This window comes from Coregonus clupeaformis, chromosome 16 (assembly GCF_020615455.1).
Source record: "Coregonus clupeaformis isolate EN_2021a chromosome 16, ASM2061545v1, whole genome shotgun sequence".
NCBI lineage: Eukaryota > Metazoa > Chordata > Actinopteri > Salmoniformes > Salmonidae > Coregonus > Coregonus clupeaformis.
In genome coordinates this window covers 54,577,558-54,598,313 of record NC_059207.1, presented here as the reverse complement: position 1 = coordinate 54,598,313, position 20,756 = coordinate 54,577,558, and the positions used below count along the sequence as shown (strand labels likewise).

General features: G+C 42.0%; 1 protein-coding gene across 1 annotated transcript in view; it reads right to left on the bottom strand.

Moving 5' to 3' along the window:
* The window catches only part of LOC121584625 (E3 ubiquitin-protein ligase znrf3-like), a 99,053-nt gene extending 97,251 nt beyond the window's left edge, over positions 1-1,802 (bottom strand). The window contains exon 1 of the mRNA XM_041900620.1: positions 1,280-1,802. Within this exon, the coding sequence (XP_041756554.1) occupies positions 1,280-1,510 (231 nt within the window). The 5' untranslated portion in view covers positions 1,511-1,802. The remainder of the gene's footprint in view (positions 1-1,279) is intronic.
* Between the last annotated feature and the right edge of the window lie 18,954 nt (positions 1,803-20,756).

The following is a 20,756-nucleotide window of genomic DNA, read 5'->3' as shown; positions in this document are numbered from 1 at the left end:
TATTCCACATTTACAAAAACAGCACTGCCTTCTCCCACTCCAGACAATAATCAGAGAGTGAGGGGCTCAGTACATTCTTTACCCAGGGGGACACACTTCCCTTAAGCGGGCTTTTAGGCCAATCTTTACAATTCTCTCCAGCACTGGCCTTTTCAAACTTAATGTCACTGCACGTTCGTCAGTTAACAAATGTAACTTATAATTTTTCAAAGACAACTACCTCAGAGAAAGTTTCCTTCTCCCAGCATAGTTCTCAAAATCATGACTGATAGTAATAGACCACATTTCCCCGGTTTCATGTAGGGTAGGCTACAGCGGGGTTGGAAGGGTGGCCCAACATCCACACCGCTGCAGTCTTGGTCAACCATCAAAGGATTTAGTAGGCTACACTTTCCGGATGGTGCCTACGGGAAATGATTACGAACATCACATGGTTGGTGAAGTAGTTATGTATAACCGCCATACCAAAACTAAGTAACAAGCTTGTACACTAAAATATACGGGATAGTTTGTTCAACTTTGTTCCATTTTTATGTTGTTACAAAATATTCACACACAATCACTTAGCCTAGGCCTACTTCAAAGAAATTGTCTGTTAAAGATTGATAATGTAACTTCGCAACGAGACGGTACAGTAGGTAGGAGGTTGAGTTCTATTGGTTGAACTCAATTTACATTAGAATAAAAAAATAAGTCAATTATGAAAACAAACAACCATCCACCAATTAATTGAGTACGAAATTACCTATAGATCTACTGCTGAATCAAATCATTAGACGTTATTTGACATAACGTTTCTTGATTAGTTCCAGACAATATCCTATTTGATGCAGCTGTGACCAACCATCTCTATCAATTGTAACTCTGATCAAGTTATGATGAACAACTTCTATGATTTTCCTGGGAACGTTTACAAGTGTAATAACCATGTTTATCCGGGAAAAAAGGTTATTGAACGTATATGCCATGGCAGATTCTGGGAGAATCTGAGCTTTTATCCCGAAAATAACCTGCAATGTGCATGTGAATGAGTTCCAAAAGATAGAAGCCATCTTGTAATCACATATGCTAGCAGTAGGAGGCTAGTACCATCCTCACACATACAACAGACACAGTGCAACTCAACTCACCCTAACACCCCCCCCCCCTCCCCCCACCGAAAAAGTTTTAGAGTAGAGTAACAAAATAGAATGAACGCCCAGGCTCTACTGATAAGCAAACACAGCCGTAGCAACATATAGGATATGTCATTCCCACAACTTAACGGAGTTGTACATACTTGCACGATCTCACCCTCCGCGCTGATAGTGGCTCCTGCCTTTGAGAATCGTCCTTGCAACCCGGTCGTGTATGTAGTATAATCTCCATTTAGATTTGACTCAAACAGCACTACTTCCACAAAAGCCGTATCCTTGGCGAAAACCGTTCCAAGAGAAGTGGTGACCACGAAAATCACCAAGAACACCGAATCGGCTACACACTCTAACCTTCTCCTTGGTAAAATCATCATCTTGCCGGTTGGATATGCGCCGATCGGAACATAATTTCCAAGCGTGATTAGGTGATGGTGCTGAAATGCTGGAAATCGAATCCGAAGCGTCAAAAGAGCGCCGTGTTTTCGCAATTGTGCAATGAAAGCGGTGCGTTGGCCGAGAGTGTTTATTTCACCATTGCAGCCTTATCAATTACGTTGCTTGGTAGCTCTTTCTCTTTCTCACTCTCTTTCTCACTCCCCCTCTCTCCAGCTCTACAAAGCGGATCTCCTTTGATCTCCAAACACGTGATTGTTTTAGTTTTTTCCTCCAAAAAGGGTTATCCCCACCCACCAATCTTCCTGACCCTCTACTTTCCACTCCCCGCTCTCGAGTGCCAGCACTCTGTTAAGGACGCACAGCGCATTCATCGTTAACACTTCATATTTAGGAGCCTATAGGTCGAGAAGTATACCTCGAATTGAAGCCAGCAATTTTATCAAACGTGGTACATTTGAGCTGACATAGCCTAATAGAGGTTTAGTTTAGCTATGGACGAGATATTTAATAGCCGACATGGTTAAACTATTCATAAACACTGTCTTTTAGAAGGGGTCATTCGCTCAGGATCGAAGCCCTTGAAGATAGGAACGACCTTAAAATAAACATTACCCTCTTCAAAACACTTCATTATTTAACCCGGCTAATTTTTCAATCTCCTTTCAGATATATCTGTGTCACTAGGCATTAATGGTAACTTGTTTAATGGTAACTTGTTACATTAATGATACATCTGCCCGTATTGTGAGATTAAAAAGTTACTACGTAGCCTGTAGTTGCCGGTAGTTTTTGTGAGGAATAAATCATGAAGCATGCCGCGTGTTAGTGTTTAAGAAATAAAAGGGACAACTTAACCAACACTTTATACACATTTCATGAATAAGGGGCCTTTATAAATGGTTTATTAACGCTTATTTATGAAAAGTATTAGAAAGTGTTGCCAATTTCACAAACTGGTGCGTTTCAATTTGCTTGTGCAGTAAACTGTTCAACAAAAATGTAGTTATTTTGGCATTATTAACATAATGGGCATTACAAGTTGTCAAATACCCATGTCAGTGTTTTGGCTAGCTGCATTCGTCTCATCTTCAAAGGGTTCTTACCCTCATTTTTATTAAGACTGAGGCATGACAGGCTAATTACACATACTTCCAGTAATTCAGAGAAACAGCTGTCACAGGTGTTTAAAGCATCTCAAGGGTTATTTGTAACAGAAATATATCATCACTTGGGTGTAGGAGAGATTGATGCACAATATTAGGCATGTATAGGGTTCGAGTTTTGCATGACATTTTTTACACACTATGAACAATTGACGCGAGAAAAATATTTTAACCCATAACACAAACAATTACACAAAAATAGAGGACAAACATTAAATGTAGTGTATTTAGTCAAAAATCAACAAGTCTGACAGATAATAATTAAATAAAGTATATTGTATATTGTTACATGGATTATTTTCCAGTAGACAATTATATTTCTGTGAATAATATAATGGTGTTTGGACAGAGGACCAGTAATGGTCTGATGTCTTGTCTTAAATCCTTTATCCAGACAGACTGTGAGAGAGAGAGGTGTTTGTTTGTGTGCTGCATGGGGCATGGCAGTGCCTGGGTGCTGGAGACAGCCGGAATCACAATTCTGAGTCCTAAATGGCTCCCTGTTCCTAGTCCTATAGGGCTCTGGTCAAATGTAGTGCACTATGTAGGGAATATGGTGCCATTAGGAACACAATCTTTGCCTGGGAGGAAGAGAGGTTTGTTTCAAAACAGACAGACAAATATCTTATGTATAAATCCAGCATCTGAATCAGAGGACCTCTGTGCAACATTTTGTTTCTTCAATGCATTAAACAACATGCAGGCCTACATGGGCTATAATACTTATCACATACATATCTTGGTGTTACATTATAGAAACAGATTTTCAATTGGAATCAAGTGACATTTAATTTAATTTGATTATAACTGCATTCATTATCTACCACTATCTTGTAAACAGCTTTTTCATCATTGACTGATCTCATTTCAAATGCAAATAGATAAATTGCCTTTTCATAAAGTAATGTGATTTTAAGTGTAAAATCTACTTAATGAGACCTTATTATCCACAGTGCTAGATGTAAGAACCCCAAAAGCAAGGTCTCATCTCACAACTCTGTCAACTGAGTAGCAGGGTGATTATGAAAACCAACTGCATGAGAGAAAGACTAGAGGCCGTTTTAGGTCAAGAATGCAGCAGCCTTTGGAAAAAGCTGCTTGATGGTCAACATATGTTCTGATTCAAATGCTGGCAGTGCAGAGGAGCAAAACAATTTGAAGGAGTTGAAGCTAGCTAGCTGAATTTTAAGATATTTTTTTCTTCTTCCTCCTCAAGCATGACAATTATTTACAGATCACTTTTGTCTGGTGATGTCACCGGAGATTGTGATCAAGTCCACACACATGGACATGGACACACTCAAATCAAAGTCATCTTTAGCTATTTCTAGTCTTATCATCTGAAGTGGTCAAAATCACTCAATTATTAAATACTTAGCTTTCAAACATAAGAGGAGCCGTTGGTTTGAGCACCCCTCAAAATATTTTAATGAATATTTAAAGGTATAGCAGCTCTACACTACACTGATGCTCTGTGTGAATACAGAGTGTTTTGGGGATTTCCCTCATATCAGTATTTGTAAAGACTGTTTTTATAAACTCTGAACACTGTCTGTCATTGATTGTATACACCACTGACTACAGTTATCAGACATGTTCTCCTAAACAATACATATTATAAATAATAATGCAAGATGCCACCACTGATAGCCAATACATGATCAACATTATATAATATTCAGTATATACTACTCTCAAGTTATTTCAAATAAGTGGAGACTATTTTGCCATAGAGGCTAGTTGTTGAAGAAACATGAAGCTACAGTGTAGCATGATCATTTTTGACCAGGTATAATACAATGACATCAGAACACAACATAATCAATAAACCAGTAGACAAGGGGCACGTATTTTGCCATATAGTGAGCAGACATTGCTTCTCATAACGGTAGATTGAAGTTTGTATATCAAGCCTGCCCTCTGCTGGTTAGTAAAATACCTGCAAGCACAATGACATGAGCCAAGTGCGTCCCAATAATTTCTCCTTCCTGAAGTGTTCACTCGTTCACTACTCCCCACATATTTTAAAGCATTGGATTCGTGTTGGAATGGGCTAGATGGAGTTTCCATATATACTAGCAATTTCCTTTCAAATCAATGAAGGGGAGTGAACAAGTGCACAATTCAGGAGAAAGGAGAGATTATTGGGATGAGGAGAAAGGAGAGATTATTGGGATGCAACCCTTAGCTAACCCCCTAGGAACTTCAAGTTGATCTGAACAAATGTAATAGGTTCAAGCAATACTGTAGGGGCTACACCCTTACTTATACCTATCCAATCATGTCAGATCTACACGTGCAACACAATAATTCTTCTTCTTCTCTTCTTCTTCTTGCCTAGAGTAGGGCCTATGGTCTAGAGTAGGGTCTAGGGGTTGTTTCTATACTGAACAAAAATATAAATGCAACATGCAACAAATTCAACGATTTTACTGCGTTACAGTTCATACAAGAAAATCAGTCAATTGAAATAATTAGGTCCTAATCTATGGATTTCACATGACTGTGCAGGTGCGCAGCCATGGGTGGGCCTGGGAGGGTATAGACCCACGCATTTGGGAGCCAGGCCCACCCACTGGGGAGCCAGACCCAGCCAATCAGAATGAGTTGTCCCCACAAAAGTGCTTCATTACAGACAGAAATACTCCTCCGTTTTCAGATGCCAAGCAGTTTCCATACCAGGCGGCGATGCACCCAGTCAAGATGCTCTCAATGGTGCAGCTGTAGAACCTTTTGAGGATCTGATGGCCCATTCCAAATCTTTTCAGCCTCCTGAGGGGGAAGAGGTGGTGTCGTGTCCTTTTCACGACTGTGTTGGTGTGTTTGGACCATAATAGATCCTTACTGTAGCCTATTATAGCAATTCAGCAAGCAAGAGGATCGATCGATGCTTCTGTCCTCGAATAGGCCTAGGCCTATTCGTTTTTTAACTATATCGCTGTTCATTGTCTATATGCTAGGCTACTCGTTTAAGAGCTAGAGAGAGAGAGAGGGAAGAGATAGGCGAGTTGCCAGCTGAGATATGTGAATTACAAGAAGGGAACAGTGAAAGATCCAGTCTACCCTTTTCAATAAATGGTTGCACAGATTTAGATAAAGCCCTCACTCAAATTAAAATGTAGGCCTGGTGTCAACATAACCACCCATTGCTTCACAAAAATGTATGAACGGTTGATAGGCTATGGACAGGTTGAGAGCATGTGTTTCTATGTTCTAATGGTTGTCAGTTTCATCTTCATATAGCCTAGGCCTATATCACAGCTGTCTCTATATCTTCCCCTTAAACCTTTCCTCAGCAATTTACACTGAATATACAAAACATTAAGAACACCTGCTCTTTCCATGACATAGACTGACCAGGTGAAAGCTATGATCCCTTATTGATGTCATTTGTTAAATCCACTTCAATCAGTGTAGATGAAGGGGAGGAGACAGGTTAAAGAAGTATGTTTAAGCCTTGAGACAATTGAGACATGGATTGTGTATGTGCGCAATTCAGAGGGTGAATGGGCAAGACAAAAGAGTTAAGTGCCTTTGAATGGAGTATGGTAGTAGGTGCCAGGTGCACCGGTTTGTGTCAAAAACTGCAATGCTGCTGGGTTTTTCATGCTCAACAGTTTCCTGTGTGTGTCATGAATGATCCACCTCCCAAAGGACATTCAGCCAACTTGACACAACTGTTTGAAGCATTGGAGTCAACATGGGCCAGCATCCCTGTGAAACTCTTTCAAGAGACCATGCCCCGATGAATTGAGACTGTTCTGAGGGCAAAAGGGGTGTTATATTTTAGGAAGGTGTTCCTAATGTTTGGTATACTCAGTGTATATGATAGGCTACATTGATTTAGCATTATCCTATAATGTAGACTCGTTTTTGATATCCAACAGAAAGGATTTGAAGCTAAAGCAAGGTTTTTAATACATTTTTTGGGAAAGGAGAAATATGATTTGCTTATGCGTCTGAGTGAGATGCGCTGCAGGCGGCTTTGATTGATGGGTCCTTTTAGGTGGGTGGGTGTGCGTGAATGAGTTTGCTAATGTCCATTCAGAAAGTCTCTTTAATCAGATAGGAAGAACATTTTAGGCAGCAAGCCTCATAATGGTCAGCAATCACGATCGAGGAATAAGATAAGATACAGTATACTTTATTAGTCCATATGAGATGGAAAAGCATCTTCTGCTTTTTCCCCCAACCTCTCCGACACACACACACACTAGGTTGGAGAGCCTGGCGCAGAGGACATTTGCAGTGCAGCGCCTAATGAGGAGTTTGAGTAGAATGATGACATGTTTCAGTTTTGCATTTCCTCTCTTATTAGATGGGGTGCAAAGAATGAAAAGTAGCCAAGCTCCTTTCATGATTCATCCTGTAGGATGATTATCCTAATATTTCCAGTAGCATATCATTTTTCCAGTAGGCCTAGTATATTATTTGTCTCTCAACAACATAGCCTATTACCACTGAGAATGACCGCAGCAGCCTATACTTTGGAAGTGGCTGACCACTTACGCATTCAATCGTTTTTTATTAAATTTTAGGGAGGGGAGGGGGTGAACTCCGACCTTGCGGGGGTCCAGAGAAACTGCGCTACGCCAGTGATGCTGGGGTAATAATTAGGTCCCACAGTCGACAGTGCCTGTCAGAGCAAAAACCAAGCCATGAGGTCGAAGGAATTGTCCGTAGAGCTCCGAGACAGGATTGTGTCGAGGCACAGATCTGGGGAAGGGTACCAAAAAATGTCTGCAGCATTGAAGGTCCTCAATAACACAGTGGCCTCCATCATTCTTAAATGGAAGAAGTTTGGAACCACCAAGACTCTTCCTAGAGCTGGCCACCCGGCCAAACTGAGCAACCGAGGGAGAAGGGCCTTGGTCAGGGAGGTGACCAGGAACCCGATGGTCATTCTGACAGAGCTCCAGAGTTCCTCTGTGGAGATGGGAGAACCTTCCAGAAGGACAACCATCTCTGCAGCACTCCACCAATCAGGCCTTTATGGTAGGGTGGCCAGACGGAAGCCACTCCTCAGTAAAAGGCACATGACAGCCCACTTGAAGTTTGCCAAAAGCCACCTAAAGGACTCTCAGACCATGATAAACAAGATTCTCTGGTCTGATGAAACCAAGACTGAACTCTTTGAATTGTATCCTCCTCGTCCTTCTGCATCTTGCCTGCCAATGCATGCTTGTCCCAACCAAGCACCCAAGCTAACTGGCTAAAGTTGGCTAGCTTTCTAGCTAGCTACTTTCAGACACAAATGAGAGAACACCTCACTCTGACAATTTTACTCGCCATAGCAGAGCTGGTTAGGTTGTTTACATGTTATCTAGAGCGTTCTTGACTAACTTTTACTTTTTTTGTCTACGTTTACAGACACCGGTCATATTCAGTGGGTGTGTGTTCGTAAATTCATCAGTTCTGCGCTCTGCTCTATTTAGACGAGAGTGCTCTGAAATCGGAGTAGATCGAACGCAAGAGATATGCTAACTGGATAACAGTTGTTCAAGTTCTTGCTAGCTAACCAAATGACACCTGCATCTCTAGCTGTGTATAGCCACCAAAAAAACAATATGAGGGGGAAAAAGTCAGTCACCCACTCACTCCTCCCATGGCATGACATGACATCCTCCTAGCAGCCTGCTAGCTAGCTATCTAGCTAACGTTAGGCTCTGTGTTTTTAGCTTGCTACATAAATAGATACACTAGCCTATTAGCCACATTATGACTGACTTGTGATCATTGCCCTTGCTAGTATAATTGTATTGACACAGTTTTTGTCCAAAATATTGAGTCATTGAAACTGAAACAGTGCATCCCAAATGGAGGCAGCAAACAATGTACCAGGCCAGCTGTGATTTACAACCTGATAGCAATATTTTTTGGACTACCAAGAAATGTATTGGTGAATTACAGTTTTTTCCAACTGCTTACACACAAAATCATTTCATGTCACACGATTTTTGAAACCTCTCACTCAAAGTGCAAAACTACACACAAAATCTCCAAAACCATAAGCTATTTCTCAGCCTTTGACTCAGTTGTCAATTGCATAAAACACTTTTTTCAAAACACTACACACAATTCTCTACCTAAAACACAAAAATCTAACAGGAAGTGACTTGCTTTCCTTTTCCAAACACAACCAATCAAAATGCTACACTTATTCACCAGGTCAAACACACTCTCCTCACATGTTCAAACACTAATTGCTTAACTGATTACTAACCAATCACTGTTTACTGTAGTATAGGACTGTTTTGAACAATGGATGCCAACAATGGACAGAGAGCAAGAGGAGTAGGAGGGAGAGGCAGGGGACAACAACGAGGACAAATTCAAAGACGAATAGTTGGAAGAGGAGGAGTAGGAGGTAGAGGAAGAGGAAGAGGAAGAAGAGGACGAGGGCAAAGAAGAGAAGGAAGGAGAGCCATCTCTGATGAGATTAGGGCAACACTTGTTGATCATGTGATCAACCACGGTTTGACCATGAGAGAGGCTGGACTGAGAGTCCAGCCCAACTTGAGTCGATTTACAGTGGCGTCCATAATTCGAACCTTCAGAAATGAGAACAGGTATGCAACTATCTAATTACTATTTTAGCATTACAGTAATGTACTGTAAAATACGTATGACTGCATAGTATTGCATAAACATTTGTAACTCTAAGCCATCCATTTACTGCACTGCATTGAATGAATGAGATTGATTATCATGCTGTACTACATTTTTTTGTACATTGTTTACAGTTCCTATGCTGAACACATACTGTGTTTGAATTCTGTACAGAGTGGAAAGGCAAAGACATCATGGAGGACGAGGACGCTTGTTTACAGATGTACAAGAGACTGCAATTATAAATATGGTTTTGGCCAACAATGCAATTAGGATTTGAGAGATAAGAGAGCATATCTTGAATAATGACACCATATTTAACAACATCAATGCTGTAAGCCTGTCGACCATACAACGCATCCTCCAATGGCACCAAGTGACGATGAAACAACTTTACAAGGTGCCATTTGAGAGAAACTCTGCGACATTACTTTGTAGAGGTATGTATGCAACACTACTTCCAGTACTTCAGACATACCATATTTACTCATCCGTATATCCTTTTGTCTGTTACAGAGAGTATTGGAGATGGATGCCCATGTACATTTATTTATGTGGATGAGGTTGGCTTCAACCTCACCAAAACCAGGCGCCGCGGAAGAAATGTAATAGGACAGCGTGGGGGTAATATAACTATGTGTGCTGCCATCACTCAAAACGGGGTCCTCCATCACAATGCCACACTGGGTCCGTACAACACCGGCCATATCCTCACTTTTCTGGATGCAATTTACACAATGCTTGTCCCTGATCCAGATCAGGAGCCTGCTAGATTTGTGGTTATATGGGACAATGTTAGTTTTCACCGGGCTGTTCTGGTCCAAAACTGATTTGCCACCCATCCACAATTTGTAGTTTTGTACCTACCCCCATATTCACCTTTTCTAAATCCCATAGAGGAATTCTTCTCAGCCTGGCGCTGGAAAGTGTATGATTGCCAACCCTATGCCCGCATGCCGCTTCTCCAGGCAATGGAGGACGCATGTGGGGACATAGAGGTTGCCTCTGTCCAAGGTTGGATACGGCATGCTAGGAGATACTTCCCTCGATGTTTGGCAAGAGAAAACGTATCTTGTGATGTGGACGAAGTATTGTGGCCAAACCCAGCCCGGAGAAGAGATGAAGCGTAGCTTAGCACTGGTGACTGCCCCCCCCCTCCATTTCCTGGACTGCACCCCCGGGACCCCCCACACACAATTGTGTTCTTTACTGTATTCTAAAGAATATACTTTTGGTTTACATATGTTTATGGTTTTGTTGTATGCTACTGTATACAACAGTAATGTTTGGCCTAATAAATATTTTCTGTTTCTACATTGCATTGGTGTTTACAGTGTACTTGTTACCCCTCTCAGCAGATTACTTTCACTGTAGAACATTGTATTGAAATGTATATATAAGCCTATGAAAGACCAAAGAGCTTTAGATTTACATGGTATATCCAAAAATTTACTATTATGAAAGTAGTGTTTGCCATTTGATGCAAATGCTTCATTCTGACATGTGTTTATGGCATTTTGAATGAAGTGTTACATTTTGAAGGAGATGTGAGGCATTTTGCATTTTGTGTGTACAGTTTTGGGAATTGTGTGTAGAGTTTTGAAAAAAGGCGACATAGTTTTGAAAACGTGTGTAAGCAGTTGGAAAAAACTATATATGAACCACGCATTGAACTGCATCTATCTATTCTGCCAACAATGCCTTAGTGTACGTCATGGAATGTTGAGTCAAATATAACCTATTTTTTAAACCTCTTATGAAGTTGGTTTTGTAGCATGAACTGGGAATTTTATATTTTTTACTGATATTATGATTGTCTGTTTGTTTCATATCTGCAAAGTAGTTAAGACACTGTCAGTTCCACTTTAAAACAGTTACAAAAGAAAACTGAGGATGGATCAACAACATTGTAGTCACTCCACAATGCTAACCTAATTGACAGAGTGAAAAGAAGGAAGCCTGTACAGAATACAAATATTCCAAAACATGAATCCTGTTTTTAACAAGACACTAAAGTAATACTGCAAAAAATGTGGCAAAGCAATTCCCTTTTTCACCTGAATACAAAGTGTTATGTTTGGGGCAAATCCAATACAACACATTACTGAGTACCGCTCTCCATATTTTCAAGCATAGTGGTGGCTGCATCATGTTATGGGTATGCTTGTAATCATTAAGGCCTAGGGAGTTGTTGGTCAATAAGTATGAATACTTTCTGAAGGCACTGTAGCTATGGCAGCAAATAGTAAAACATGTCAGCGAGTATTCAGCAACATACACAGCTGGTTGCATAGTAACGGTGTCAGCTTATATATTTTTACTAATCACCTAAATGAAAACTAGACAGTCAGCGAGAATCTACATTTTTTAATATGTCATGGCTTGGGGACCCCATTCATCTTGTTATAATGTTTGAGATAGCATAAGAACAAGGCATACACAAACTCAATATACTTTAAAATGACTAAAACGAAATGATGATGGACCTATATCAGTGGAGGCTGCTGAGGGGAGGAGGGCTCATAATAATGACTGGAACGGAGCGAATGGAATGGTACCATTCCACTGATTCCGCTCCAGCCATTACCACGAGCCCGTTCCTCCCAATTAAGGTGCCACCAACCTCCTGTGAGTATATTCATACAGTTTCTTGATTGTCCAGCTCGCTAATAATCACTAGACAGCACAAGAGGATACAGAGGGGAGAATGGCTCATAATAATGGCCGGAGAAGAGCAAGTGGAATGGCATCAAACACCTGGAAACCATGCGTTTGATGTTTTTGATACGATTGCACTAATTCTGCTTTGGTCATTAGCACGAGCCTGTTGTCCCCAATTAAGGTGCCACCAACCTCCAGTAACAGTCAGGGAGCATAAAAGAATACAAAAATCAGTGTGGCCGCCCGGACCTCGTTGAAGAATGCGTCTCCCCGGGCAAAATGAGTTCTACACATATGTGTGTATATACAGTTGAAGTCGGAAGTTTACATATACAAAGTGGTGATCCTAACTGACCTAAGACAGGGGATTTTTACTTGGATTAAATGTCAGGAATTGTGAAAAACTGAGTTTAAATGTATTTGGCTAAGGTGTATGTAAACTTCCGACTTCAACTGTATGTGTCTTGTATCTTGTAAGGAGGTGCCCACTGGGCAGAGACATCAATTCAATGTCTATTCCACGTTGGTTCAGTGGAAACAACGTTGATTCAACCAGTGTGTTCCCAGTGGGTGCCCTCTTCCACTGTGCCAGTGGACTATTCCTGGGCCCGAGTGAGTAATGCCAACCAGTTATCAAAACGCTTTGTTTAGAATATCTAGATAAGTTAAACAATTGCACTCTTCTCATATTACTCTGTAGGTTACTGACCGATGCAAAGCTTCCTCCTGGAAGGTCAGTGGCCTACAGAGTGGTTTGAGAAGAATGCCATCCTCCTGCATCTGCCTGTAGTTATTGAACTCTACCTGCTGGTTGAGTCAACCTCTGTCATATCCAGGATGGAGTGTCCTGCACTCCACCCCTCCTGCCACCTGGCTGCACCTGTCCATAACCATTACATAGATGTAAGGAACTTCATCCCCCACTGGAGACTTGAAGACAGAACCTTAACCAGAGAGCTGTGCATGTCAGTGGGTGGTGGACAGCCAAATCCTTAGGCCAAATAGACAATATGATTACAGCTGACGCTGTACTCTACACAGAAATTATTTTTATTTGCTAGGTAAGTGTAGGCATACTTTTATAAGCACATCAATATGATATTTACAGCATAAAATGTTTTGTCTTTGTAACATGAACACACTCAGCAATATTGTTTGTTGATAAATGTATCTACACTCAAGCTGGGTGATGTTTGTGCAATGTCCACATGTAGCCTACACCTGTTGTAGGGATATTAGTAGTTCTGGGATTTGTGCCGCCGGAAAGACCTAACAGCGGTCATAAGGACAGACGAGACAAAACTAGCCAGTAATAGAATATTGTGTTGTAGGACAGCTGAGCTGACTGAAGACCGGGTTGATACCGTTTCCACGGTTGATACCATTTGCAAGCTACATTCATAGCAAGGTGTTGTAGAACGAGTGTCTTATGAAACATATCCCAGACACTGGCTTTTGCTATCTTGCCATAACTGATTTGACAGAGAAATATCACCTAGATAGGATAGCCAGCTGCAGCTATCACCAAGCTATGCTAGCTAGCTGCTGTCAGCTTGGCTAAACACAAGGTCAGTGCAGGCTTTAACCTACACTTAGAACTGAATTAGCCATTTTGAGATGGTGAGTCAGTCAGGAGGGGAGAAGTCCTCAACTCGCTGTACTCATTACTGCCCTTGTTTGTTGTGATTGAATGGCAAAGACCCATCCAAGAAACACCCACTTCAAACCACACACGCAAGACAACTCTCGTTTGTCTTCAGTCATCAAATCAGTTAGCATTTCTTAATGAGCATTGCTGAAAAACGAGGCCAAATCCGGAAGTGCAGTCGCCCTTTGGCCCCCACAGACAGCTTTGGGCTCTCCTAAACACCCTGTCCTGTCCCTTCTCTCTCTCTTTTGCTCTCTCTCATTGTCTCTCTGTGCTGGGGAATAAACTCATCCTGCACCATGACAGAAATCAGCTGTCACTGTCAGGAGATATGGTTGTGTTGGTTCCTTAGATACAATAGGCAGACTTTGGCCATGGTATATTGTTTAGTATTGCAGGTATTTCTCTATGATCATTAGGAAGAAATAAGAATGCAGTGTTCCATGAGGTATGTACTGCCATAACACCAACACAAGAGATTGTTTTAAGATAGATTATTTATCTCTGTCAAACATTTTAGCATCATTCAGCTGATGGCTAATAAATAATGGTGATAAAAAATAGCATTATGCCCATGGCATATGTAGTAGATAAGTTGTGTGTCGCCTACATATCATGTCAACAAATATCAAACTTGTTGGATTTATAGAAAATATATCAAATAAGGTATGTGTTCAAATATTCACGGACACGTATAAATACACACTGATAACAAACATTATTAGAACAATTGTCATTTGAATCACACGAACTCCTCTCTCTTTCCCGGAGTCAATAGTCAGCACATTGTGATGGGGAAAGCATCTCCCTCCAGTTGGGGAGTGTGTGGGGCCCCTTAATTGCTTTATGTAATAACACACTGCAGTGCTGCTAAACCCTGCCTTCCCCCATCATCTCCTTTCTTCATTAAACCATAACGTCAGCACCACGGCAACAAAGGGACAATTCACAGAGAGGAGAAGAGAGAAGAGGAGGCCTGGCTTGTGCGTACAGAGCAGAGCAGTGCAGTGCGAAATGATGTGTGCGGATCGTAGGCTACACATTCAAACGACTCTTTTTCGGTATAAATTGTAACTGTTGTTGACTCTTTCTCTGTCAGGGATCAAAAGCAGAAGAGAGAGAAAGAGAGAGATGGAAAGATACAGCTTTGACACACTGTAGATGCCTTTATTTGCTTTCAGACGTACAATATGTCCAACTCCAAAATAGTCTGAGCTGGAAGTCAATTGATCCCAGTATATAAATAGTCATGTCTTTGTTTACAAATAACGGTATGTTCACGTCTTATTCTTTCTGGTAGTAGTAGTAGTACAGTACCTAAAACCTTGCTGTAATTTTATTTGACCATGGGAAAAATAACTGCTATGTAAAAACATTAACCTTTTACTCTTCATAGACAACGATTCATAATAATGAACTCTAGCTCTGCATTGTGTCTTTAAATGCATTTCACTTTTCAAACAGTTCATGACAGAATATTTGAGGTTTTGAAGCATTAAGCATTCTGAGACAGCCCTAGCCTCAGCCGGACCGCCCCTTGGACGGATCTGCCCCGGGGCGAACACTGACTTTGAAGTGTAGATTAAGGGGAGTTATTTCAATAGGCCCTAATTCCACAGCGAACGCACACACTGTGGGACTACCGCTGAAATCGTCTGGGGGGATGGTAGGTGGGAATTGGCGTCTTCAGAGAGAGAGAGAGGCCCCGTTGCACTGAGGTTCTCTGTGTGTGTGTGTGTGTGTGGTGTGTGTGCGCGTGCCTCAGTTGGGGCACCTGCACCTTTTAAGGCTTGCAGAAACAGGTATGTTCTCAGGGGGGAAATGAGTGTTAGAAGTCATTTGAATCGTCTTCACAGTAATCAACATTCCTCAGAATGATAAACTACACAGAGTATGAGAGGAGATATTCTGAAGATAAAGTAGAGAGTCATATGTGCTACCCTGATGAAGATAGCTTGGCTGTCAAAATGTTGCCTATAAAAGTATTGCATCTGAGCACCTAGAGTGTATGGCATACGTGCTCACACACACACACGCAAATGCACTCACGCACATACATACAAACAAATAAGAATAACAACAAATGAGGCCAAGCCAGGTCAGTCGGTGCCAGTGTGTCTTGTTAAAAGAGAAACTTAATCCAACAACATAACTAAACAGACTGACATATTTGCTAACAATTGGGCTGTGAGTAATGTGCTGTGTGGGATATTAAGGTCAACCCGGATCAATCAAACCTTCACTTATTTTAACTAACTGAAGTTTGAAGCAGCAAATCAATGCCTGACCACTTAAATGTTCTGTAGTAAAGTTCAAAGAGCCGCTGGTGAAGGAGTGTGACAGGTAGTGACATGTTGAGGGGAAAGTGGATGTGAGCCTGGGAACGAGGGGGGAAAGGTGAAGAACCCTGAGGAACACAGAGGAAGAGAAAGCACGCAGCCAGTCTGTGACACCGTCTCTCCCTCTCCTCCATCTCTCACCCTTTGCCATTTTCTCTCTCCATTTTCTTTCTCCATTTCTCTCTCTCTCCATTTCTCTTTCTCCATTTCCCTCTCTCCATTTTCTCTTTCTCCATTTTCCCTTTCTACTTGTTCCTTTATCCTCTTTCCCTTGGTCTCTCCCTCTTCTCTCTCCCCCCTCTCTCTTGCGCTCTCTCCTTTTTCCTTTCACTCCTCTTGCACCATTTTTCCCCTAATCTCCACCCCCCTCTCTCCCTCTCCACCCCCTCTCCAACCCCAACATGTTCCCAGGCCTCCCATACTACTGTAGCGCTTGACTTGGCAGAGTGTTTGACCGCAGGGGAAGACACACCAATCATAAGAGGAAAACGATCTGTCAGATCAAAGAACTCACTAATCACAAAGGACTGGCGGAATAGATAGTCTGCAAATCAAATCAATACAGCAGCAGGGATCTATCTTACCATAGGTTCGGTTTGTCTGCCTGTGTGAACAGTGGAAGTTGGGTTAGAGAGTTGTTCTCAGTGCCACCATATCAAAAGCTAATTTCATTTGTCATGTGTCGAATACAACAAGTGTAGACTTTACCGTGAAATTCTTACTTACGAGCCCTTTCCCAACAATGCAGTTAAAAAATACAAAAATTAGCAAATAGATAAAAATAGAAACACAAAATAACAGCGAGGCTATATACAAGGAGTACCGGTACCGAGTCAGTGTACTGGGGTATGAGGTAGTTGGGTTGATTGATTGAAGAACAATGTACATGTAGGTAGGGGTGAAAAGCAGAAAGTCTGGGTAGCCATTTAATTAACTGTTCAGCAGTCTTATGGCTTTGGGGTAGAAGCTGTTCAGGAGCCTTTTGGTCCAAGACTTAGCGCTCCAGTACCACTTGCCGTGCGTTAGCAGAGAGAACAGACTGTGACTTGGGTGGCTGGAGTCTTTGACAATTTTTTGGGCCTTCCTCTGACACTGCCTGGTATAGAGGTCCTGGATGACAGGGAGCTCGGCCCCAGTGAATATATTGGGCCATACGCACTACCCTTTGTAGTGCCTTGTGGTCAGATGCCGAGCAGTTGCCATACCAAGCGTTGAAGCAGCCAGTCAAGATGCTCTCAATGGTGCAGCTGTATAACCTTTTGAGGATCTGAGGTCCAATGCCAAATATTTTCAGCCTCCTGAGGGGGAAGAGGCGTTGCCGTGCCTTCTTCACGACTGTGTTGGTGTGTTTGGACCATGATAGGTCCTTAGTGATGTGGACACCGAGGAACTTGAATCTCTCCGCTATAGCCCCCTCAATTTCAATGGGGGCGTGCTCGGCCCTCCGTTTCCTGTAGTCCACGATCAGCTCCTTTGTCTTGCTGACGTTGACGTTGATGTGTGTGTGTACAGTGGAAGCTAAGCTAGAGAGCTGTTCTCTGTGTCACCCTGTGGTTGACTAGCATCCATCTTAACTTCCTCTGCAATGTCAACCGCTAGCCTGAGCCCAGATCTGTTTGTGCTATCTTGCCAAGTCCTATGGTCATTTGTCACCAGAAGCAAGACAGCACAAACAGATCTGGGATCAGGCTAGTAGTTGACATGAGAGGCAGATCCCCATAGGGTCAAAAGTATTGCAATATATGGGGAATAAAGTGTTATTTGGGATTTAACCAGTGACTGGGAATGGCGATTCCCTTACCGCTCTGAGGCACTCTGTTTTAAGCTATTGTGCTGATGTGACATTATGTTCACACCAAAACTCAAGATAAAGTCAGTGGGAAATGTCTGGTTTTCGTAGCTCACCAAGAGCTCACGGAGCAAGGGAAGGATGGAGGGATGGAGGAAGAGGGCAGCCAGCCAGCCAGACCTATAGACTCTGGAACGCTGCACACTCCCCTTCCCTTGCCAGAGTAAACACTCATTAATTAGTTGTTTCCAACTGTGTGTTTGTGCTTGTTATAATGATGGAGACAGGCTTGGCTGGGGATGAGGCAGGCACACTCATATCTGGAGGGGAGAGGGAGCAGGTTACAGTAATTCCAGAGTGGTAGAATTTTTTGAATGGAGTCTCCACACCTACAGTATTTGTTACTCTTAAGAGGTGTTCTTCAACCCTGGTCCCCCAGCTAGGGTTGGAAAGCTACCGGTAATTTACCAAAGTTAGCAGAATCTTCTGAAATGTTTGTAAATAAGGGCTAATCTACGGCAACTTTGGTCATTTAAAACTTGAATAACTAATTGTTTTGTATTGATTTATAGTATTCCTTTTTTAAATATGTGTCCATATTGTCCATACGTTTCTAGTGGATAGACCATATGGTTCAAGAGAATATAGCCTAAATAAAAAAAAAAGCACCTAATCAACAAGGACATTATTTTCTATTAATTCTGTACATCTCTTCCAACTATTGACTTATTTCACAACTCCAACCAGTTTGGTGGCAAAACATTTACAACAAAGACATGACATAAGAAAATAAATTGTCATGCTGAAACCCTCATATTAAACACCAATTGCATCCACTAAGTATATTTAGGATAATGTTTTACAGCTTTTTCATTCTATTTATTTATTTTTGTATCTTATTTGATATATTTTACAAGTGATAAGGCCACACAAAGGGCCAGAGATGATTACAGACACCTATGATAATCTGAGGTACCCAAAAAGGCCACTAGATGTAATCTGTTAAAATTCCCCAAAAAAGTTGACAGTTGCCAAAATTCTGGTAGTTTACTGGTAAACAACAAAAGTTTCCAGTAATTTACCCTCACTCACTTTGCAACCTTAGTTCCAGCCCAGCCGTAACACACCTGGTTAAACGAATTAAGAAGCGTGTTGGAATAAAAGCCTGTGGCTCTTCAGGAATTAAACAACATTCTGCTCTGAAGTCAATCCAGCCTGGATGGTTGGAGAGGAGGACATGACACAACAAATCAACTGTGCCCTTTCCTCAGGATTTTAGGCTATAGCTTTTAGTTTGGACATCTGTTGATATGTGATATCTAGATCCTATGGGATTATTGTTAGTTTGGACTACCGTTTTAAGTGTGATATGTGATATCGACATCCTATAAGGTGAATGGTTGTTTCACAACTCCCTAAGCTGGTGTCAACTTGTTCCTCGAGGTGCCACTCATTTTGGATTTCAGTAGCTACTGACAGCTAGGCTTATCTAGAATGATTTATTGGCCCTCCTGTAGCTCAGTTGGTAGAGCATGGCGCTTGCAATGCAAGGGTTGTGGGTTCATTTCCCACGGGGGGCCAGTATGAAAAATGTATGCACTCACTAATTGTAAGTCGCTCTGGATAAGAGCGTCTGCTAAATGACAAAAATTTCAATTGGATCACAAAAAGTACTGTCAATTTAGCAGACCTGAACCCCTGGTCTCCTGCAGGGCAGTAGTATTCAAACCATGCCAGGACTTGCATGGAAGAGAAGACACTTTTAAACTCCTATTGAATAGACGTAATATACAGTGGTTGACTTAACATCAGGCAAAAGAGGAAATTGCCTCAGGCCTCACATCCTCAAGGGGCCTTGTGAGCTGGACATGACATAAAATCAAATGTTTTATATAATTTCTCAGCTTGAAGCCCCTCCATGCTCCGCATGCTGCAGCAATGAGGTGCTTTCAGAGCGGGGCAGAGAAAATACAAAGTAAGAAATGTACCTAAGTTATTGCAGGTGCTGCTGATAATACTGCCATCGTTGCCGAGGCAGAGGACATGTACAGTGCATTCGGAAAGTATTCAGACCCCTTGACGTTTTCCACATTTTGTTACGTTACAGCCTTTATTCTAAAAATGATTATTTTATTTTTTTTACAATATCCTCAATCTACACACCATACCCCATAATGACAAAGCGAAAACAGGTTTGTAGAAAGTTTAGCAAATGTATTACACATACAAAACAGAAATACCTTACTTACATAAGTATTCAGACCCTTTGCTATGAGACTCGAAATTGAGCTCAGGTGCATCCTGTTTCAATTGATCATCCTTGAGATGTTTCTACAACTTGGAGTCAAACTGTGGTAAATTCAATTGATTGGACATGATTTGGAAAGGTACACACCTGTCTGTGTAAGGTCCCACAGTTGGTCTCAGAGCAAAAATCAAGCCATGAGGTCGAAGGAATTGTCCATAGAGCTCCAAGACAGGATTGTGTCGAGGCACATTTCTGCAGCATTGAAGGTCCCCAAGAACACAATGGCCTCTATCATTCTTAAATGGAAGAAGTTTGGAACCACCAAGACTCTTCCTAGAGCTGGCCGCCCGGCCAAACTGAGCAATCGGGGGAGAAGGGCCTTGGTCAGGGAGGTGACCAAGACTCAATGGTCCCTCTGAGAGAGCTCCATAGTACCTCTGTGGAGATGGGAGAACCTTCCAGAAGGTCAACCAAAACCTATTCCCCCTCAGGAGAAAAGATTAGGCATGGGTCCTCAGATCCTCAAAAGGTTCTACAGCTGCACCATCGAGAGCATCCTGACTGGTTGCATCACTGCCTGGTATGGGAACTGCTCGGCCTCCAACCGCAAGGCACTACAGAGGGTAGTGCGTACGGCCCAGTACATCACTGGGGCCAAGCTTCCTGGCATCCAGGACCTCTATACCAGGCGGTGTCAGAGGAAGGCCCTAAAAATGGTCAAAGACTCCAGCCACCCTAGTCATAGACTGTTCTCTCTGCAACCGCAC